This window comes from Pleurodeles waltl, chromosome 2_1, assembly GCF_031143425.1.
Source record: "Pleurodeles waltl isolate 20211129_DDA chromosome 2_1, aPleWal1.hap1.20221129, whole genome shotgun sequence".
In the NCBI taxonomy this organism is placed as follows: domain Eukaryota; kingdom Metazoa; phylum Chordata; class Amphibia; order Caudata; family Salamandridae; genus Pleurodeles; species Pleurodeles waltl.
Window position 1 is genome coordinate 51,134,975 of NC_090438.1, and position 24,418 is coordinate 51,159,392.

Consider the following 24,418-nt stretch of genomic DNA (forward strand, 5'->3'; position numbering starts at 1 on the left):
GAATAAAACGATTTTATTTAAAGAACTGGCATAAGGTTTACTTCCCCCTAGTAGCACACTCAGTATACGCCTCACAAAAAGCTGCATGCCCCAGATGTCATGGGTAAGATGCAGATTCCATACATATCGTCTGGGTTTACCTGATCACTAAAGGTTCTGGGAAGAGGCATGATGCAAGGGGTCAGTAGGAGGCTCGCTGAGCTGCAGGTAGACCACTGCCTCCCTGAATTGTAGTAAAAAAGGAAGAGGAACATCAAAAGTACAATTTTGTCGTTATATTCATTACTTTATAATGTCAAATTGCTGCACATTGGCTTCTGTCTGTAAAACCAGGTATTGACAGATGTGTACGAGCGAGGACTAGCCCAAAAGCGGATATTGCTATGTGGAGAGAGTTTTCAAATTATCACCACACTTACATTTTTCGGAAAAGATAAAACACAGAAAGGAAATGTTGCTATTACACTGGTATTTTTTTTATAGTTAGAGAAACTTGTTGTTCTGCTCATTGTAAAAGTGTTACATGGTGCAAAACATGGACCGAGATGTTGCGTGTTTAAGCAATATATACTTGATGCAGAACTAGTGTTACAGGTGAGCAAACATTCATGCACTGTAATTATGAAAATTTGTATAATATATAATTTTAAGCAGTTTAGATTTATTACTTTGGTTTTGCTTTTTTAGGGGCAAGTTCATCGAAGAGCAAAAAAAAAGGTATGTTTAAAAGATTTTTTATTAACGTTTTACCAAAAACATTTTTAAACAAACTAGTTACTCAGTTTAATTTCTCTGTAATTGGCTGTACATTCAATAACTGCGAATATTTGGTTTGTTATTTCTTTATGGTAGCCTTATATACACGTTCCTAAATCTCTATGAACCTGGCAATGATGAATCTTTACTTTCAACTTTGGTTTTCGTTGTCCGTCGCACTCCCATTCTTAATACTGTAGCCATTCCTTGGCTTGCCTTGCACGCTATTTTGAACCCATACTGGATTTTCCTTATGCAGTACATTCCTGGCAGTGGCAATTCCGCACAGTATCTGTTACTAGCAACACCCTTGGGTTGCACCCTTATATTATGTGCTCTTGTTCATGGCACTAACTGCAATTCACCACTACTGCTCCGGGTAATATTTATTGCAAAATGCGCTATGTTTAGACAAAGAATTAAGAGGACTATTGAGATTAGGGTGGTTATCCATTTAGTCAGATTTAAGGATATGTGACATTCACCTTTCTTTTTAAACTTATCTTGGCAACTTTAACCATTTCACCTGTGGATTCCTCACCTAATGAATACTCCCATGGCGCCAGCATTCGACGGAAATCTTCTTCCTAGTCTCTGCACGTCGACGAGGACGTCACTCTAGCCCACGCGACGCTGTCTGACATCATACAGGCAATAAGAGGTCCTCGCCGACGTGCCGACGTCAGTACCAACATTTTTTACGTGCATGAGAACAACAACCCAATGCAATGAAAGAGAAAGGCTAATGTATCCACCAGAAAAGTCGTTACCGAAGGTAAGTAACTCGTTCTTCTGATGGATACAACTACCTGTGGATTCCTCACCTAATGAATAGAGTCCCAAAGCAGTACCACTCCCGGTGGTGGGTGCCGAAATGGTCAAACCAAGAAATCCTGCAGCACTGACCGTGCAAAATGGCCGTCCCTTCTGACCTCAGAGTCCAAACAGTAATGTTTCGCAAAAGTGTGAAGGGACGACCAAGTTGCGGCCTTGCAGATGTCGACCACAGGAACACCCCTGGCCAAGGCCGTAGTGGCCGACTTAGCTCTGGTGGAATGAGCTCTAATTCCATCAGGAGGATCCTTCTTTGCCAAAGAGTAACAGATTTTAATGCAAAGAACAACCCACCTGGAGAGTGTTCTCTTGTGGACTGCCTTTCCTCTCCTCTTGCCCACGTATCCGATGAACAGCTGATCCTCCAGCCTGAAGTCCTTCGTTCTATCAATGTAGAAGCTTAACGCCCTCTTTGGGTCCAATCGATGTAGTCTCTCTTCCTCCTTTGAAGGATGAGGCGGAGGATAGAACGTGGACAAAGTAATTGTCTGGGCCAAATGGAAGGGTGAAATAACCTTCAGGAGGAAAGCAGCCTTGGTCCTCAACATCACCTTATCCCCATAAAAAGTTGTATAAGGGGGTTTTACCGATAAGGCTTGCAACTCACTCACTCTCCTTGCAGATGTTATAGCCACCAGGAAGACTGTTTTAATAACCAAATACCTTAAGGGGCAAGAATGCATAGGCCCAAAAGGGAACCCCATAAGGAAAGTGAGGACCAAGGACAAATCCCATTGAGGCATAACGAATGGTTTTGGAGGATATTTATTTAGAAGACCTTTCAAGAATCTGAGAACAATAGGGGATTTAAATAACGATGGTTGATCTGGAAGACAAATGAAGGCTGACAGGGCAGACAAATAACCTTTAATGGTAGCCACTGCACAACCTTTCTGCGCTAGAGACAGAGCAAAAGACAAAACATCTGACAGATGAGCATGTAAGGGATCAATCTGTCTCTCTCCACACCACATAACAAATTTAGACCACCTATTAGCGTAGATAGATTTAGTGGAGTGTCGCCTGGCCGCTAATATAACATCCACTACATCAGGCGGGAGAGAGAAGGAACTCAGGTCCTCGTCGACATGCAGAGACTAGGAAGAAGATTTCCGTCTAATGCTGGCGCCATGGGAGTATTCATTAGGTGAGGAATCCACAGGTAGCTAATGTATCCACCAGAAAAGTCGTTACCGAAGGTAAGTAACTCATTCTTTTCTACCGCACCTCCTGCAAGGATGTCTCCACCAAACTCTGCTCAGCCTTACCCCACTTCTTCTACAGAGAAATTGAGAACTAGATCTCTTCAAATATAAACAGGTATTTTCATTCCTGTTTATCTGTGTTTATTCTGCTTAAAAATCTGACTTCATCATGTCAGAAAAATCAAAAAACTGTTAATTCAGAGACTGTGCGAACTGTGGGAAGAAGAGACTTTACTCTGATGATGCTCATCACAACTGTATTTACTGCCTCCATCCTTTATATAGTTAAGGATTGTAAGGTTTGTAGGAACTTTTCTACAAAGACTCTAAAGGACCGTGAAGGGGGCTTCTGTTATGGGTCCAAAAATACAAGACCAGAAAGGAGCCTATATCGGACAGTGACAGTGAGCATTCTTCCTCCTCTTCTAGAAGGTCTCTCAAGAGAGAGAGAGGGTCTCTGCCCAGTCCAAATCACCTCTGGGGCTACCTCAAAAGTCTTCAAGAAGGACCTCTAAAGAGTCCCAGATGATGTAGCCCTTCCAGTTCACCACATCAAGGTGAGGTTTCTTCACAGAAAAAAGTGAAAACATCATCCACTCTTTCCTCAAAACAACATACAAAGACATTATCTGAGCTTCCAACACCTCCACTACAGGTCAGGCACTCTTTTAAAAAACCTGCATCATCGATGTGCTGCTCACCATCGACGAGGAAATCATCGTCTCCACCGTTGATGAGAATATTGTTGTCACCCTCGACAACAATGAAGACATACACTGCGGCATCGATGACAACTACAACCACTACCATTTCTGCATGGACAACAGTGTCTACATTGTCAATAATGACTTTGTCGACAAGTCGATCTCCTAGACAGTCTATGTTGAAAAGAACATCTATCTTGTAACTACATCAACGACAGGTCTTCATTTGACAACGACACTCCACTCAATGACGACAATCCAGTTGATGAATACACCCTTGTCAACAATTACTTTCCCGTAGACGAAAACAACTTCTCTTCTGTCGATGACAAAACCTTCAACAGCATCAACAAACAAACCCCCCTCCACAACAACCTTGTCAAAGACCTCGATGGCAGGACAAATTTCTGAATAGTCACAGAGACCAGAAAAATCTAAGCATCTGACACCTGCTCAAACTTCTCCAAGCAAGGTGTTGCCATTACTGACTGCACATCACTTAGAAAAAGAGGTCTCTGATGACGGGGTCCCTTCATTGTGGCTCACAGCTCATCCGGGTTACATGTCAAGTGTCAGGAAGAGGCCTATGATGGCAAAGAATATTATGAACCATTCCTAGACAAGCTTCTGGAAGATGCTAAGACTGATGCTAAAAAGATCCTGCAAGAGGGTGAACGTGCATCAGCGAGTGTTTATAATTATGCCACGGATACCGCTACAACCGCTTCTCTACAGCTTGCAGAGACAATGTTAAGGAGAAAAGTCTGGCTTGAAGCTGCTTCTTCTTCTTTTAGACCAGAGGTTCAGAATAAAATCGTGGACATGATTTATGATGGCGAAGCCTATTAATGACGTCCTACAGGCCATAAAGACGGACACTACAAAGTCATTGGGGACGCTCCAATAGAGAAAAATTACCTTTCGGGGTGCTCAAAGAAGAGGTCTTCCATCATACAAGCGTGCCTACTAGCAATACTGTTACCCCTCTTCCTCTTCCACCTCACACCAGTTTTGTCCCCAAATAGCAGCCACAACCGCTGCCTATAATAGACCCCAGCCAAGGGTAAAATCTGGACACCAGAGGAAGGACATAGGTCACTGTCAGTGACCAGTTACAGGCTCTGGCTACTCCCCCTCTTTCTCCATCAGGCCTAGGCAGAAAAATATCCAATCACATTCACCATTGGCACGAAATTACAACAGATCTATGGGTTTTGGGCCTGGTTCACTTCGGCCATACGTTAGAGTTTATCCAAACATGGCCTCCAACTGTGCCTCAACCATCAATCCCAAACCATCTGTGACTTCTCAAGTTGGAGGTGAAAACCATGCAAAATAAAAAGGGGCTATCGAGAGAGTCTATGCAGCACAAAAAGGAAAAGGTTTCTACTCCTGTTTCTTCATGGCCTGAAAAAGGTCAAGGGAATGGCAACCACTTCTAGATCTGTGAAACCTCAATACCTATCTTAGAAAACAATCCTTCTGCATGGTAATGCTGCATGACACAACCCAACATCTCAATCCAGGAGACTATCTCGACCCTCTGTCTCCAAGACGCATATTTCCATGTTCCAATTTACCCAAAACATAGAAAATATTTGAGATTTACAGTAGCTGACAGCCATTACCAATTCAAGGTACTTCTCTTTGGCCTAAAATCCACCCCTTGCATTGTCACAAAGAGTTTGGCACTGGTGGTGTCTTTCCTAAAACAACACAGACATCACATAGTTCCTTACCTCGACAACTGGTTAGTCAAGGCTCACCTTCCAGTCAGTCAGCTCAGGAATCAACAACAGCTTGCTTGCGCCTATTCAGAAAGCTGGGTCTCACTCTGAAACCCGAACAAGTCAGATCTATGTCCATCACAAAAGAGTACCTTTTTAGTGCCTGGATCGATACATACCCAGCAAGGCTTACCTCACTCCAGAGAGGCAGTTAAAGTTAATTACTTAGCAAAATCTAGACAAAGAAAAACTCACTTTCAGTTCGCATCTACAAATCTCTACTAGGGATGATGTCATCCTGCATTCTGCTAGTTCCATTCTGACGCTTGCGGATGCGCCGACTACATGAGGAGTTGAGCAGTCAATGGATCCAGGTTACAGGATTTTTCAACAACCTCATCCAGGTCACTCCAGGCATGATCAGTGCCCTATCCTGGTGGACGAGACAAGAACACCTCTCAGTCGGCCTGTCTTTCGTGCCTCAGACTGCTCCTTTAGTCATCACAACCCATGCTTCCCTGCAGGGATGGGGAGCCTACCTAAAAGATGTTCAAGTCAGCGGAAAACGGTAATCCTCTTAGCTTCACCTACACAAAAGTGTACTAGAACTAAAGGCTGTGCATCTCGCTTTACAGGCATTCCTACCCAGAATGGCAACTTGTGCTCAACTTAAACACATACCATACCACAAATTACCCATATCAACCACTTCACATCAGGCCCACAGACTTCCCCAGGGAAATATTCACACAAATACATCAATTCCATAAACCTATAACATGCCTTGCATTTCTCCAGTTTGTCCTCAACGACTAATTTCTCACATATGCATATAAATATATATTTTAGATAAATATATAAGTATTTTTTACATGTTGTAGTGACTCATATTTCTCAATATTTACTGAAACATATATTTATTGCTTAAATTAGTTTTCAACACTGATAATATACGTATTATTACCTTAGGTACAAAAACAAATCCTTTTCTTCAACCTAAAATTTCACTCCCAATATTTGAAATACATCTTCAAATCACATAAAAGAAATGATCTTCTGTCCAATTGATATGAATTGGGTGATATGGCTAATTCATGGTATGATATGTGTTTAAGTTGATGTCTGTACAGGTTAAGATTAAATATAGTAGGATTGTGTTTTGTGTACAGCAAAGGAAATGAGTTTTCCTTTCAGTAGTATTTGTTTTTCATGTTATTAATTAGTATAAGAAATTATGGGAAATCTTTGTATTTTAAACAGCCCCGAAGAAGCGTGGTGTGCACGAAACACATGTTGGCTGTGTATGCCATTTAAAGGAATAACCAATGGCACAGTGGTTAGAGAATAAAAGAAGTACCAAAGAATCAACATTTTGTGATTTTTGTGTTCAACTCATTATTGTTATTTTTGTGTTATTTATGACTTCATTGGTGGGGACTAATGCACTGAGGGAATAGCGCCAGGCAATAATCCCATTACCCAAGTATTGTTGATTATTTGTTTATATATATATATATATATATATATATATATATATATATATATATATATATATATATATATATTTATGAGTTCACTCGTTCAATCAAACAAGAAATCAAGACACCAAACCCAAACGGATAGTTACAAAATATATTGAAAAAAAGGAAAAAATGGCATTCCTCCCAACGCGTTTCGGCCGTAGCCTTGTTCACGGGTGGGGGTGTGTAACAAAAAACAGGTTTAAATAGAAATTCATGAGCATAAAAAAAGGACTAATCCCAAAGTACATACACATGTCCTTCTAGAAAACATGAGTGCCATCTTGTAAGAGTACATAATACATAATGCATATCAAGAAACATCATACAAAGAGTATGTAAGGTCATACTAAACCTATAAATGTACTATCATCATATCATGTTAAATCAACTTATAAATAAGTATAAATACCATAGGTTCTAAATTATATATTCAATATAATACAAGTAGCAAAAAAAATTTGTAATGCAATGTGAATTTCATGTCTCCATTTCATCATATACTCATTTTATCATGATTAGACACTCACAGCTAAAACCATCAAAAATCTCAAAAGAATTTCAAAAGAAAATCTCAAAAATCTCAAAATTACCACTATAGAAGCTCGAAGACCAAAACAATATTATGCTCAAAATCAGATTAACTGCCAAGGTGGGTGTTCATTTCCTCACTTAAATTTTACCCATTAGGCGACAGAGTCATGAAATTAATAATGTATTTTGATTCCAAGACACGTAACATTTTTTGTCTGTCTCCACCTCTTGGGTTAGGTTTAATTTGATCACAGACCATGTATGTGAGTTGTTTTTCATCGCCATGATGTACTTCATGAAAATGGCGTGCCACAGGATAATTGCGATCAAAATTGCGAATAGCTCTAACATGCTCCAACATTCTCTTCTTTGCCTTGTGGATGGTACTACCCACATATAACTTGTCACATGGGCAACATAGGCAATACACACAAAATTCAGTGTTGCAGGTAAAAAAGCCCTTTATAGCATATTGGTTCTGCCCACCGCCCCATGTTACATTTTTGCAATCTTTGCTATATCTGCATGCTTTGCATTGCTGGCAACAAAAATCAAGACCGCCATAATAGATCCCTGGCAAGTCGGTGTTTCTTTTCTTTAAAAATATATATATATATATATATATATATATATATATATATATATATATATATATATATATATCCACCAAATGACACAAAGTCAAACACGGCATCATTGTTTGGGTATTTCATCTATGTTGAAAGAATATATTTCAAGCACTAGGATTCCTGTGTGTGCCGTGTTTGACTTTGTGTCATTTGGTGGAGAAGTGTTTACAGGGCTGGCCCATCACCGACACGAGCACCGACTAAATGGAGTGCGCACTGACAGGGGCCATTTGGAGAAAAAAAATCAAATGAGATGTATGAAATTTAAAGAAAATGTGTTATTCATTGCTGTTTATTCTGATTCAAGCATGTGAGTCTATGAAAGTTCCAATACTGGAGGAATCTTTCATAGGTTCACATGCGATCCACCCTCCTCCCCTGGGAAGCTCCTCTTCTATCTCTCAGTATATATTTATACATGTACACGTGTGCTCTGAAATCTGAGTAACTGAATGATCTACAGGGTGATGCAACCTGATTGGTCAAGCCTTAACTTTGGTCCTTTTTTTAGTAATTACTATGATTTGGTACTAAGGACCCTTAGGGTCCATACCTATAATTGCATTGCTTTTTTAAGGTACCTGGGACTCCCATCTCAAGGTACCAGGGACTCCCATCTCTACGACAGGGAATGATTCAAGCAAGTGAATCTATGAAAGATTCCAATAATGGAGAACCACAGCTACAGGTAAGTAACTTATTTTCCTCTCCCCATTGTAGAGACCTTGAGTAGAGCTTTAATTCCCTGGTTGATATCTGAAAGTAGCCACCTTTACACATAGGCGGGCTTGAGGATGCATTTTATAGCCCAGTGATGGGATTTTACAGATGAAAGAATTCAAATCCCTCTTAAAGCATCCTCCATAGACTCCCTGTGACCACAAAATATTACTATAGCTATACACTTAATATTATTTTTTTAGGATTTTGAGTGCTTATTCAAGACACACATTGTGAAACTAAAGGCTTATATAGTTGGCACTATTTGGTGGATTGATATAACCACGATGTTTATATGAACCGCTGAAGGGGAAAGGTCAGTGTGAGGTTTGGGATTGTTATCTTTTTCAGCAAAGATAAAGAGTGCACATGGTATTTCATTATTGGTCATGACAGATTCTGTGTATATCATTCTGTTCTACTCTACAGTTTTGTAAATGTCATGTATAACTGTGTCAGCAATATGTACTGATAAAACCATGTTAAGATTAAAAAAAGAGTCTATTGGTTATTGGAAGGTCAGGAGCATAGGTCCATCTTTCCTGATATCGGCCTTATATATTAGGGTCTTCTGAAGACTATGAAGGTGACTGTATGTCAGCTCTTATCTCTACAAAATAAGAAAATTAAGAAAACAGAAAGCCCCACCTCCAGAAATTCGGTTCTATCCCAAGAATCCCAAAAGTTTATTTAATGTAGTCGGACCTATTAAGGGAATTTCTAGTACATTCTTCGTGGTTTTATTTATTGTATATACATATCTTTTTATAAATTGATTCTATTCAAAGGCATACAAAATTACACTCAGAAATTCCCAAAATGAGCAGAAAAAGAGACCCTCAGCCCTACCTAAAAAAATATCACACACATCACCAGCAGTACCTTTCATACTCATATCTCACTTCGTATAAACATAGACAAAATCATTAAGTTGAATTATGGATAGCCGGTCAGCCACCTCGAAGATCAGATAGATAGAGTATACTGCTTATTATGCTCGGAGAATAGGCCTCATTAAAATGGTGATACTTCCCAAATTGTTCTATTACATTGTTAACATACCTATCACATTGAATAAGAGATTCTTCCTGACTATTACAAAGCTGTGCAGTGAAGATGTCTTGAGGGAAAGAAGCCTCAACTCTCCTGGGACATACCAGTTTTACTGTATAGATGAAGTGGGTTTGCAATACCACACATGGAATTATATTACTTGGATTCACAGGCACAGTTCGCACACCATTTGCCTCACCACAAGAAATATTTGACCCAGGTGGCATTTTAGCGCAATATAGCACATCTAGCTCCCTTGGGGAGGGCAATGGTCTTTGAGGAATAAAGGTACAAACACTGAAATTAACAGTCAATTGTATCAGCATTGAATGGGACAAGCTAAGGAAGATGACTAACTCGCCTTTACTGTATTTCCTTGATGAACCTCCACCACTTCACCTGCATTTCCCAATGAAGACAGAAGAAAACGCATCAGCCCAACTTCCTAAACTGCATATAACAAAGTGGGGGAGTGTAGAAGGCTGGCCTGGCTTATAGGGGGTACCTGATGGTACTTGCACCTTGCGCCAGGTCCAGTTATCCCTTATTAGTAGATTAGTAGTGTTCTAGCAGCTTAGGCTGATAAAGGTAGCTATAGCAGAGCAGCTTAGGCTGAACTAGGAGACATGCAAAGCTCCTACTATACCACTTATATCATATAGCACTATATCATAAGAATCACAATACGCAGTTACTAAAAATAAAGGTACTTTATTTTAGTGACAATGTGTCAGAAATATCTCAGAGGATATACTCCCTTAGGAGGTAAGTAAAGTACACAAAATATACACACAAACCAAAATCAGGGAAGTAAACAGTTAGAAAAGTAGTGCAAACACTGTAGAATACAATAGGATGCAATAGGCCTAGGGGCAACACAAATCATATACTAAGAAAGTGGATTGTGAACCACTTAGGGACCCCAGGCCTAGTGTAGTGTGTAGAGGGTCGCTGGGAGTGTAAGAAAACACTAAGGGTGTCCTAGATACCCCACCTCAAGACCCTGAAAAGTAGGAGTAAAGTTACCATACTTCCCCAGAAACACACTAAAGTCGTGATAGGAGATTCTGCAAAGACCACAACAGACTGCAAAGCACTGAAGACGGATTCTTGGACCTGAGGACTTGCAAAGGAAGGGGACCAAGTCCAAGAGTCACAAAAGTGTCCAGAGGGGGCAGGAGCCCACTAAATCCCAGATGAAGGTGCAAAATGGCTGCCTCTGGGTGGAAGAAGCGGATGATTCTGCAACAACGGAAGATGCCAGGAACTTCTCCTTTGCACAGAAGATGTCCCACGGCGTGCTGGAGGATGCAGGGTTGTTTCCACGCAGAAAGACCACAAACAAACCTTGCTAGCTGCAAAGGTCGTGGTTGAAGAAAATGGGTGCTGCCCGGGCCCAGTAAGGACCCAGAGGTTGCCCCTTGGAGGAGGAGACAGAGGGGGCGCTCCGCAACACAGCGAGCCCACGCAGAAGCAGACAGCACGCGCAGAAGTACTTGAACATAGGTTCAAGAAAACTGAGCATGGCGGTCGTCTCAACACTACAAAGGAGGTCCCACGAAGCCGGTGGTCAACTCAGTGAGTTGAGCAATGCAGGGCGGAGTGCTGGGGACCTGGGCTGTGCTGTGCACAAAAAAATCCTTGCAAAAGTGCACAGAAGCCCTAGCCACTGCAGTTCACGCTGTACACAGGATCAGTGTCTGGCGTGGGGAGGAAAGGACTTACCTCCACCAAATTTGGACACATGGACCACTGGACTGTCGCGGTCACTTGGATCCAGCTCCTGTGTTCCAGGGAGCATGCTCATCACGATGAGAGGGGACCCAGAAGACCGGTGAAGCAGAAGTTTTGTGCCTGCGTTAGCAGGGGGAAGATTCTGTTGACCCATGGAGATTTCATCATGGCTTCCAGTGCAGGGTGAAGGAAGACAGCCCCCAGAGCATGCACCACCAGGAAACAGTTGAGAAAGCTGGCAGGATTAGGCGCTACAATGTCACTGGTAGTCTTCTTGCTACTTTGTTGCAGTTTTGCAGGTGTCCTGGAGCAGTCAGCAGTCGATCCTTGGCAGAAGTCGAAGAGGGAGATGCAGAGGAACTCTGGTGAGCTCTTGCATTCATTATCTGAAGAGAAGCCCACAGGAGAGACCCTAAATAGCCCTCAGAGGAGGATTGGCCACCTAGTCAGGTAAGCACCTATCAGGAGGGGTCTCTGGCATCACCTGATAGCACTGGCTACTCAGAGGCCTCCATTGTACCCTCACACCTCTGCATTCAAGATGGCAGAGGTCTGGGTCACACTGGAGGAGCTCTGGGCAAAACCCCTGGGGTGGTGATGGAAAGGGGAGTGGTCACCCCCTTTCCTTTGTCTTGTTTCGTGCCAGAGCAGGGGCTGGGGGATCCCTGAACCGGTGTAGACTGGCTTATGCAAGGTGGGCATCATCAGTGCCCTTTGAAGCATTTCCAGAGGCTGGGGGAGGATACTTCTCTCCAGCCCTTAACACCTATTTCCTAAGGGAGAGGGTGTAACACCCTCTCTCATAGGAAATTCTTTGTTCTGCCTTCCTGGGACTGGGCTGCCCAGACCCCAGGAGGGCAGAAGCCTGTCTGTGGGTTGGCAGCTGCAGTAGCTGCAGTGAAAACCCCAGAGAGCTAGTTTGGCAGTACCCAGGGTCCATGCTGGATCCCCGGGGATGCACGGGATTGGCACCCCAATACCAGATTTGGCATGGGCGGACAATTCCATGATCTTAGACATGTTACATGACCATATTCGGAGTTACCATTGTGAAGCTACATATAGGTATTGACCTATATGTAGTGCGCGAGTGTAATGGTGTCCCCGCACTCACAAAGTCCCGGGGAATTGTCCTGAACTATGTGGGGGCACCTTGGCTAGTGCCAGGGTGCCCTCACACTTAGTAACTTTGCACCTAGCCTTCACTAAGTGAGGGTTAGACATATAGGTGACTTATAAGTTACTTAAGTGCAGTGTAAAATGGCTGTGAAATAATATGGACGTTATTTCACTCAGGCTGCAGTGGCAGTCCTGTGTAAGAATTGTCAGAGCTCCCTATGGGTGGCAAAATAAATGCTGCAGCCCATAGGGATCTCCTGGAACCCAAATACCCTGGGCACCTAGGTACCGTACACTAGGGAATTATAAGGGTGTTCCAGTGTGCCAATTAGAACTGGTAAAAATGGTCACTAGCCTGCAGTGACAGTTTTAAAGACAGAGAGAGCATAAGCACTGAGGTTCTGATTAGCAGAGCCTCAGTGAAACAGTTAGGCACCACACAGGGAACACATTTAGGCCACAACCTGTGAGCACTGGGACCCTGTCTAGCAGGGTCCCAGTGAGACATATAAAACACGCTGACAAATAGGGTTTTCACTATGAGCACTGGGGTCCTGGCTAGTAGGATCCCAGTGAGACAGTAAAAACACCTTGACATATACTCACAAACAGGCCAAAAGTGGGGGTAACAAGGCTAGAAAGAGGCTACCTTCCTACAGGGAGACTTCTATGAAGACAGCAGATTCATCACATTAAACATTTTTGGTGAACCTCCTGAGCTTACCCTGTTAGATGCATTTCTCTACTGCAGGCAAAATTAATTAGCAAACAGATCATGCCTGACTTCCCACTGTAGCCGGCATTTTTTTAAGCCACTCAAACTCATTACTGATGCTCAGTCCTCTTGGAAATTCATCACTAAGATCTATAGAGAAATTAAATTCAGAAATGGATGCCTAACTACCCAGCCAAAGCAGGTTTGGAGGAAGACCTTCAAATTCCTATTGCAGATAAGGTCTGGGAGTTCTGCTGTCCCATACATAAGAGCTCTTACCCTGTAGTTGAATCAGACTAATACACCTCTGATATATACATCATGCATACTACACCCCTGCAATGCTATGTAGGTAGGACTGTACCAAGGTGCGCTGTTGTTGAGCTAAGTTTATTTAAGTACATAAAGAGCAAGACAATGAATACAACCCCTTGCCGCCAATGCTTCCTTCAACTGTTGTCTGCACTTTTTCCAGAGAGAAACCCCACTTAATTCTACGCTAACAGTCTAACACCATAGATACTACTTAAACATTCTAAGAATCCTTCATATCTTTCACCTCTAAAATACTACTAAACATAAGACCCAACACACTGCTGGAGGACAATAAATGTGACAGCTGCAGGGCACCAGAGGTGGGATTCCTGCACCTACCGTGTGAATATAGAGGCATTTTAAAGTTCAGTGCGTAAATAATCTGCCTATGGAACTAAACCCACAGATGGCACTTATGGGATGGTATAAAGAGGTACTCCTGCTTGTCAAGAGGCCGGTGGGGAAGCACTGGAGCAGAGGACAAACACCACCAAAAACAAATCAATGGCTGCCTGCAATGACATACTGTAACAAACATTCAGCTTTCTGATTGGAAATGGAACTGAGGGGGAACACTAACAAAACACTAAACATTATCTGCCTGAGACAATATTGCCACACTGAATTTTTTAACCTTGCAAATGATCATTATTATTTATACTACAGGAACAGTGTGTGAAATAACATGGTACAGTGTTTTTTAGTTGATTTTGATTGCAAACTGACATTTTAATAAAATATTATAAATAACATATCAAAACATGTCAAAAACAATCTTAATAATGTTACCTTGCCTTTCATTGTTTGTCCAAATACACTTAACATTGTCTCTTCTTGCTCCCTCCATTTTAAATCTGGGTAGGGCTCATTTTGTACTTTTAGCTATTGTGTAATTATGAGAGAGTGTGTGAGTCTCAGCATAGATTTGAACCTAAAAATGTAAATGCAAGTATGTTATTCTATGTTAAATAAATATGTAGAGTGCATAGCTACCCCACAGCAGTGCTTCCCATCGCTGTTCACCTAACAAGTATACTTCACCAAGAGAGCAGAAGAAGGGGAAACAGGACCTCCTAGTACATGAAAAGCCAGGTTTTGTGCTTTTTCCTGAAATCATAATATTTCTGGGTATTTGTTACCTCAAGCGGCACACTGGTTGAGACAGCTGGAGCTAAAACTCAAAAGGAGCAGGCCACCTGCTCTTTTTGCATGGAACTGTGGAGTCTCATCCAAATTTAGCTTGACCAAGCGATGTGATCTGTTCGGAAGATAAGGTCACATTAGATCAGACAGGATAAGAACACTTAATGCATTAGTAAGCCTATGTGCCATACTCAGGGCTTTAAATTGAAGTTTCGCCTCCGTTGTCAACCAATGGAGCTTTGCGAAGAAAGCCTGAGGCAGACCAAACTTAGGGAGGGAAACCAGCAATCTGGCTGCTGCGTATTGGACTGAATGTAATCTGTTTAGGATCAATTTCTTGCAACCTAAGTAGAGGATGTTGCAGTAGTCTAGGTGAGATAGAAGGAAAGATTGGATAGTCACCTGCCGAATGTGCATTTGAAATAGGCCAATAATGGGTTTCAGTCTTCTCAGAATGCCCGATCAAGTGCCAGCCAGAGTAGTTACTTGTTTCTCAAAATTGAGGGAATCGTCCAGCCAGACACTCAGGTATTTCAGAGTGAAGGAGAGGGGCCAGGTTGTCCGGCCTCCAAAGATCTCCCCAAGAATGAGTGTGCTTACCAAACAGTAGGATCTCTGTTTTACTGGAATTTAGTTTTAAACAATAGTCTTCCATCCAACCGGCCTCTGACAGCATACATCTCTGGAAATTAGTGATGTCCTTTGAGGAGTCCCATTACAACACAATGGGGTAACCCAAAACAACGTAGAACCTGGATATACTTTAGTACAAACAACAAAATGGTCCAAACAGGGACTATCAAAAAAATTTAGAACAGGAAATAAATTCTCACAAAACAAATACTAATACATTAAGAGCCTATAACCTATCAGAAAAAAGAAGGGGAAAGACAAAGGATAACAATACAACATCAGATACATAGAATGCATAACTGATCACATATATTAAAGTTTTGCAATAAATACACAAAGTACAGAATACTATGGTTGCTCCATCATTCAATAAATTGCTCAAAAAAGTGCTTGTGCAAAAGTGACAAGTGATGAAATATTTACAAGTAAAAAGATGGAATATATGTTGCAGTGCATGCAGACAACTGCATATAGCCTGTCTATCGCAATGGTGAATGACTTCTCCATTATCCTTATAATAGAGGGCCACGATTTTATCAATTGTTTCCCACTTCAAGGAGAATGTTGTAGTCCAGGCGTAAGTATTGAGGTTGTCGATGTTTCAACCTAATAACAATGGTCATTGAAAAACTTTAAACAGGGCCTTCATCAGGATAGAAAATGAGAGGCATCCTGTATGGGGATAGCAGCAGTTACAAACTTGCCTGGTCTGTTTGTGAAGAACTAAAAAAAAAAAAAAAACTCAACTTACCCCCCCAAAAAAACTCACCTAAGGTAGCACAGAAAAACGTCCCAAAGTAGGGCAGACAAATGTTTCTGATGGATACAACTATCTGTGGATTCCTCACCTTATGAATTCTCCCATGCTCCAGCATCCAACGGAAAATCTTCTTCCCAGCTCTCCACGTCGACGAGGATGTCACAATTGCACGGCTCCATGCGACTTCGTCTGACGTCACCTTGGCAATAAAAGGTCCTCGCTGGCGTGCTGACGTCAGTTCCCTTTTTTCCGTGCCTACGATGCTAACGGTTTTCTCCTAGCTCTTGCTACTGTTGGAGGTGTTCCATCTTGTTGCTAGTTTCTAGTTACAATGTCTCCTCCTAAGAAGTCCGGTTTTAAGCCATGTCAAGAGTGCGGGGGTCGCATGTCGGTTACTGACCCTCATGACGATTGCCTTTGGTGTCTAAGCTCTGAGCATGACGTCAAGGAGTGTGTTTCCTGCCAGAGCATGAATCCTAAAGCTCTGAAAGAGAGAGAGGCCAAACTTTTTTGGCCAAGGCGAAGAAGGGGCATAAGAGTCATCGTAGATCCTCTTCTCATACTTCGTCGAAGAGAAACAAGAGACGACGTTGTCAAGACTCTCGGCGTCGTTCGGCTCTGAGCCTGTCAAGATCAAGGTCTCCATCTCGACGGCACCGTACGATGTGGGAGGTGAATCCGACGGTGACTCCACAACCTCAGAGCCCTCAGGCTTCTCCGGCGCCGTCAGTCTTCTAGCTAGTGGCACCTCCAGAAAGTCCTCGATTTTCACCTGCTGCATCGGATGTCCAGCAAGCACAGGTGCAACATGGAGATGAGCGGTATCCTGCCTTCCCAGCTCCGGGAGCAGATCGATCCGGCGGCATTTCTAAATGCCATGTTCTCAATGTTTAAGGCTATGGCCCCAGCTGGTGCACCGGCTGGTCCCATGGGTCCATTAGCTTTTTCGTTGGGCTCCCAGGAGGCGCCGTTTATGCCCTTCTATCCAGCTGAGAGTGCCGGTCCAGCGCCGATGACGTCGCTTCGAGGTCCTGTGGTTCCAATGGCGTTGCCTTCCAGACCTACGGCGCCGATCTCATCACCCCATCAGTCGACGCCGATGGTGGAGCTTCATGTGTCCTCGGCGCTGTTAGGATCCACTCCGGCGCCGGATCCGAATGATGGATTCGATCAAAGTCAACCGTCCTCTCATGTTCCACATCTTCAAGTCTTGAAGCCGGTGTCATCGACCAATTCTATGTCAACTCCGAAGTTAGAGGCCAGTTTGAGGTCGCCTAGAAAGGCCTTGAGGCTTTTGGAAGAGGAAGAGTACCAACGGCAGTTGTTGGAAGAGGGGGAGATTGTGGAGCCCTTGGGAGAATATCAAGGGTTGGATTCGGCCAGTGGGCTTGACACTTCCCCGGAATGAGACCTTTCTTCACTGGGGGAGTTCACGGAGGAGGCAGCCTCCTTTCACACGGTGTTTAGGAAGACATCAAACTTTTTAGACCTTCCATTGCCTGCTGCAGAGGTTAAGACAATCATTTTGACGGAGGTCCTACACACTTCTTCATCTTCTGCGGATCCTTTGCTTCCTTTCAACGATGCTCTTACGGAGCCCATATTAGAGCTTTGGAGGAAGCCTGTGTCTTCACCTGCTGTTAATAGGTCTGTGGCAAGAAGATACAGGGTGGCGCCTGGAGATCTGGGGTTCTTATCGAAACATCCTACCCCGGAGAGTCTGGTTGTTCAAGCCTCTTTCTCCACACGGTCTGCTCCAGGCTCCTTCCCTGTGATTCCATCAGACAGGGAATCCAAAAGGATGGAGCAATCAGCAAAGAAGACTTTCTCTTCTTGCAGCATGGCTCTCACGGCTGCTAATGCTACCTGTGTTCTTGGTAGATACGTACATGCCCTGATGGACTCAGCTAGGGCTATGGTTCCTGGCCTGGCGCAGGAGGTACAGGGTCAGTTTGGTGAACTTCTATCTGTTGCTCAGGCTGCAGCAAAACAGATAATCTAGTCTGGTCTGGATTCTACGGACTCGGTGGTCAGGGCAATGGGTACCTCTATTGCTACCAGGAGGCACACTTGGTTGAGGTCCTCTGGGTTTTCTTCTGATGTGCAGACTACTTTATTGGATTTGCCCTTTGATGGAGAAAAACTGTTTGGTGATAAAGCAGACTCTGCCCTAGAGCGCTTTAAAGATAGTCGGGCCACGGCAAAGTCTTTGGGTCTGCAAGCCTCCTCTGCTACCCCTTTCAGGTCCTTTTGGAGGTTTAGGGGGTTTGGGCGTGGAGCCGTCTACCGTGGGAGACCCCAGTCCACAGTCCAGCAGCCTCCCAGCCTCCCATATCGATCCTTTAGAGGGTGGGGGAAGGTTAGGACAAGAGGGGCGACCCAGCAGCACCCTGCATCATCCTCTTCCTCTGGAGGACAACAACAAGGGAAGCAGTCTTAGTTTTCTCCCCATTTTTGACCACATTTCTCCTGTATGGGGAAGATTACGTCTTTTTCTCCATGAGTAGGAGTTAATTTCATCGGACTTTATGGTTTCTGAACGTCTGAACGTTGTAAGAAATGGATATGCTCTCCCTTTTCAGGAGTTTCCTCCTCCCTTCCCTCCCCCCGCCCCTCGTTTTGTTCAGAAGATCAGCTCCTGTTGTTGCAGCAGGAGGTTCAGATCCTGTTGTCAAAAGGTGCGGTGGAGTTGGTTCCAGAGCAGGAACGGGGTCAGGGTTGTTATTCAAGATACTTCCTGATCCCCAAGAAGGATGGTCGTTTGAGACCAATCCTAGACCTGAGGATATTGAATTGGTTCCTCAAACAGGAAAACATTCAAGATGCTGTTTCTGGCACAGGTACTTCTGGTGTTGAACAAAGAGGATTGGATGGATGCTTACTTTCATATCCCTATACTCAAGTCACACAAGAAGTATCTCCGGTTTGTGGTGGGGTCTCAACACTACCAGTTGCGGTCCTCTCATTTGGTCTTACTTCAGCACCTCGAAAACTTCACGAAGGTGATGGCAGTGGTAGCAGCAATTCTCAGAAGGAAGGGGATATCGGTATTCCCTTACCTGGACGATTGGTTGATCAAAGCCAAGTCTCCAGAGCTTGTGTTGCGTCACTTGCAGATGACAACTCAGTTGTTCAGTCTGGGATTTACGATAAATGTACCCAAGTCTCACCTGGAGCCCTCTCAATGCCTCCTGTTCATAGGGGCAGTACTGGATACTACATTGAGTCGGGCCTATCCTCCGCCTCAGAAGATTCAGAACATCCAGGTATTGGTTCAAATGTTTCAAAATGGAGCGGTTGTTCCAGTCCTCAAGGTCCTACGCCTGCTCGGTCTGTTCATTTCTTGCATTCTGTTGGTCACTCATGCACGTTGGCACATGAGGGCTCTCCAATGGTGCTTCCGCAAGCAGCGGTTTCAACACATGGGGATCTCGAAGAGTCGTTAATGATCTCCAGAGAGGCTGCAGCGAATCTACGATGGTGGGCTGTGGACAGCAACCTTTCTCAAGGAAGGCCGTTTTCACTGCCGCCTCCGGTGGCCACGGTCATGACGGATGCTTCCACTCTACGGTGGGGAGCTCATCTGGGGGACCTGGAGATCAAGGGTCGTTGGTCTCCAGTGGAACAGACTTTTCATATCAATCTGTTGGAATTGCGGGCGATACGTCTAGCTCTCAAGGCCTCCTCCCGTCCCTTTGCGGTCAGTCGGTTCAGGTCCTGACAGACAACACTACAGCGATGTGGTATATAAATAAGCAGGGAGGAGTAGGGTTGTATCTTCTCTGCAGAGAAGCTCTGCGACTCTGGTCCCGGCTTCAGGACCATCGGATTTGCTTGGTAGTGAATCATCTGGCCGGGGTGCTCAACGTACGTGTGGATACTCTCAGTCGACATTTTTCGGCTGATCACAAGTGGCATCTCCATTGGGATCTGGTCCTACACATCTTTCAGATGTGGGGTTTTCCAAGGATAGATCTGTTTGCCACTTGGGAGAACACGCACTGCCCGTCATTCTGCAGCCTCCAGTATCTGGTGCAAGGTGCTTTGCGGGATGCGTTTCAGATCTCTTGGTGCAGCCAGTTACTTTACGCATTTTCCCCCATAACCCTGGTTTTCCTCAGGTTCTGAGGAAGATTCGCCAAGATCGGGCTCTGGTCATTTTAATAGCCCCGGATTGGCCAAGAAGGGTGTGGTACGCCGACCTTCTCCAACTCTCGCTGTGCCCTCCGCTCCGTCTCCCTCTTAGGGCAGACCTCCTCTCTCAGTCGCAGGGGCAGGTTCCACACCCCCACCTCCAGAGCCTGCACCTTCATGCCTGGAGATTTAACAGGGCAACCTGAGTTCTTTTTCTCTGCCACCAGATGTAGTGGATGTTATTTTATCGGCCAGGCGACACTCCACTAATACAGTTTATGCCGGCAGGTGGGCTAAATTCGTGGCTTGGTGTGGATAAAGGCAAATTGACCCTTTGAGGGCCCACCTCTCCGATATTTTATTATTTGCTTTAGATTTAGCAAAGAAGGGTTGTGCAGTGGCTACAGTTAATGGTTATTTGGCTGCTCTTTCAGCCTTTCTTTGCCTCCAGCATCAGCCCTCCTTGTTTAAATCACCTATTGTGATAAGGTTTTTGAAAGGCTTAGTTAATGGGCTTCCGCCCACTCCTTTTCATATGCCTCAGTGGGACCTAAATCTTGCTTTAACCTTTTTAATGGGGTCACCTTTCAAACCCATGCACTCTTGCCCACTAAGGTTTCTCGTGCTTAAAACAGTTTTTCTCATTGCTATAACCTCGGCTAGGCGGGTTGGTGAGCTTCAAGCTCTTTCTGTTAAAAACCCCTTTACCTTGTTCTTCCCGGATAAAGTGGTATTGAAAACCAGGGCGGCTTTCCTGCCAAAAGTTGTCACTCCTTTTCATATAGGGCAGACCATTACCCTTCCATCTTTCTACCCTCCTCCTCACCCTTTGAAGGAGGAAGAGAGGCTTCACCTTTTGGACCCTAAAAGGGCGCTTAGTTTTTATATTGAAAGGACGAAAGACTTTCGCCTGGAGGACCAGCTGTTTGTGGGGTATATTGGACAGAGGAAGGGCAGAGCAGTCCATAAAAGAACAATCTCCAGGTGGGTCATTCTTTGTATCAAGATTTGCTACTCGTTGGCAAAGAAAGTTCCCCCTGAGGGTATCAGAGCCCATTCCACCAGGGCTAAGTCCGCTACTTCGGCCCTGGCAAGAGGGGTTCCGGTGGTTGATATTTGCAAGGCAGCAACCTGGGCGTCCCTCCACACCTTCACAAAGCATTACTGCTTAGACTCGGAGATTAGGAGGGACGGCCATTTTGTGCTGTCTGTATTGTTGGACTTCTTGGTGTAACCCGTCAGGCTCCCACCTCCGAGTATGGTACTGCTTTGGGACTCTATTCATAAGGTGAGGAATCCACAGGTAGTTGTATCCATCAGAAGAACAAGTTACTTACCTTCGGTAACGCTTTTTCTGGTGGATACAATAGCTACCTGTGGATTCCTCACAGTCCCACCGCCTCCCTTTTGCCTGTCTGGTTACATTAAGATATGTTTATTTTATATGTGTATATATTTTGATGTCTTTTTCTGTATATATAAATGATGGTTTTGATTATATTGCATCATGGTGGTTTTATGTATATATGTATTTATTGGAGCTATTGTGAGGTCGGTTTTCACCTGTTCGCCTCAAAGGCACGTAAAAAATGGGTGAAACTGACGTCAGCACGCCGGCCAGGACCTCTTATTGGCACGGTGACGTCAGATGGAGTCGCATGGAGCCGTGCAATTGTGACATCCTCGTCGACGTGGAGAGCTGGGAAGAAGATTTTCCGTCGGATGCTGGCGCATGGGAGAGTTCACAAGGTGAGGAATCCACAGGTAGCTATTGTATCCACCAGAAAAAGCGTTACCGAAGGTAAGTAACTTGTTCGTATAGACAAGGGTGCAAGAGCTTTTCGTCTATTGCAATTTTATTCTCATTGTTCTGTAATGCGAAAAAGACCACTAATTAAAAACCATGTATATTGTAAAAATTATTGCAGGGATTGTATCGATATAGAATCAGTCACTCAAGCAGAATCAGAATGTCCTTGGGTGTGGTGTGCCAAGCAACATTACCCTCCCTTAAGAATGTGGATAGGGCTTCCAAATACAAAAAGAGTCCCATTCAAAACACAGTACTGATTGATAGTGCTGAAACCAATCAGAAAGGGAAAAGGAGATTACTCACCCTGCACAAGGAATAAATCAATAATTAGGATGGGAGAGCCCTTCATAATAAATATTGAGTGAGCTGATAAACATAAAAAAATGAATAAGCAATTATATTCAGGGCCCCATGTAATTGGAGAATAACTCAAGGTAAAGATAAAATCAGAGCGGCAAAACCGCTACTTGTCTCGCTATTTACTCAACTTAATTTAGACCGCATTGCACTGTATCTAGAGTATGCATCCATGTACAGTCACACAGATTAAGTGTGTTTCTGAAATCACCATCCCTAGGTTAGTGGTAACTTTGTCAGTGACTGACCATTTCAAACTTTCTGCTGAGTGGTCAGAGGCAGTAATATGATCCATTAAAGGCACACCCTGTACCTTACAATGAACTTGGATGCAGTGCTATAAAATGTGAGCTTTATCCTTCTGATGGGTTTGACCAGCATAACAAAAGTCACAGGGGCACTTGATCACATAAATAACATCAGTACTGTTATGGTTAGTGTGTCCCTTTAATGTGTATGTATGATTGTTATGTGTGAAAGTATTAATTTCAATGGTGAGCCCACTTGCTTTACAACTCCCACATTTAAAATGGCCAACAGTTTGGGGTAAGTTCCATGGGTGAGGAGAGTTGATTTAATAGGACCCCCTAGAAAAGAGCTCACTACGTGGTCCTTCACACTCTTCCCATGCTTAAAAGCAAACATCTATTACTAAGCAGTATCAACCTCATCTGCCATCAAATTCCATTGTTTATTAACAATCTTTTTTATGTTGTGACTGTGTGTGCAAAAGTAGTCCCACAAATCGTACACTCTTTATTGTGGCCTTGTTGTTGTTTGGTTTCAGGGGGGCCTCCTGGGGAAAATACCAAGCCTACTTATTTTCTTTCTTATGTAGTCCTTTAGAATAAGCACTTGCAGCTAAATGTGTCAGCAGGTCATCAGATTCTGTGAAAAAATCCATTCTATGGGAACAGTTTCTGTGTATTCTAAGGAACTGGCCGAAAGGCAAGTTATCACAGAGATTTCTTGGATGGTGGCTAGAATATCTCAGTAGGATGTTCCCTTCACTCTCGTTTCAACATAATGTAGTACAAAGTTGGCCGCTATCTTCCCTTATGATGTTATCAAGGACATTTATTTCAAGATTGTTATAACTCAAAGTAAACTTAAAATCGTGGGATCTGTCATTGAGCCGTGTATGGAATCTCTGTAACTCCTCCTCACTACCTTTTTAAATCATGAGCACATCATCAATGTACCTCTTCCACAGAGTAATATTTCCAGAAAACGGAGTGTTTCATTGTATATGTATTTGTGCTCATAGTCATCCATAGTTATAGTCATAGTCTTTTTCCATTGTGACTATTTTTTGCAAACAAAAGGTGTTGCAAAAAATGGTCACAAGGGAAAAAGAAAAAAATATTTGTCATTGCTGTCTCCAAAAGGTCCATTGTGCATTTAGTAGGTACTTGTGTAGGTAAGAGTCTTCTATCAAGGACTTTCCTATTAACCTCAAGGGCCAGCCTCTGAGGAATATTTGTATATAGGGAATTAATATCCATAGTGACCAAAATGTGTTCTTTGGGTATAAAAGCATAGTTGAGGAGAGTGAGGAGAGTGCCGTGAGGAGAATGGTGGTGAGTGCGACAGACGCTGCCCCGGGTTCACCAGTGAGATAGTGCCAGAGAGAGGGGAGGAGAGGCATTCGGCTGGACTGTTTCGCTTTGTGGGCCCCCCACCCATCCTCCCCCCGGGTGGAGTGTGCAGAGGTAGACAGTCTCCCCCGGTGACGGCTTGCAGGGTTTGTGGTGACTCTGAGAGGCGAGGTGGGGTGTGGGGTCACCCCCCTCCTACTTTCCACTGCTCTAGCGAGGACTTGGATCCCCCCCTTCTCCTACTGAAGTGCTGAGACAGTGAGGTGTGGACAGGCGCTGACTGGCTGGGTGCCGTAGCTGCGTTGAGACCTGAGATCCAGGTCTGGTCGGGCGAGGAGCGGCGGGACCAGAGGAGGCCGTGCGTGGCAGGTAACTGACTCCGGCGACAACCGTACCTGGTGAGAGACCATGGAAA

General features: G+C 43.9%; 1 protein-coding gene across 6 annotated transcripts in view; it reads left to right on the forward strand.

Annotated features, from left to right (window-relative positions):
• EDA (ectodysplasin A) overlaps window positions 1–24,418 on the forward strand; it is a 1,298,941-nt gene that overhangs the window by 760,346 nt on the left and 514,177 nt on the right. For all 6 annotated transcript variants that reach the window (XR_011199055.1, XM_069209933.1, XM_069209941.1 and 3 more), the window contains exon 3: window positions 688–717. Coding sequence is in view for 5 of the 6 variants with exons in the window: in XM_069209933.1 (XP_069066034.1) it covers window positions 688–717 (30 nt within the window). In the remaining variant the exon portion in view is untranslated. The remainder of the gene's footprint in view (window positions 1–687; window positions 718–24,418) is intronic.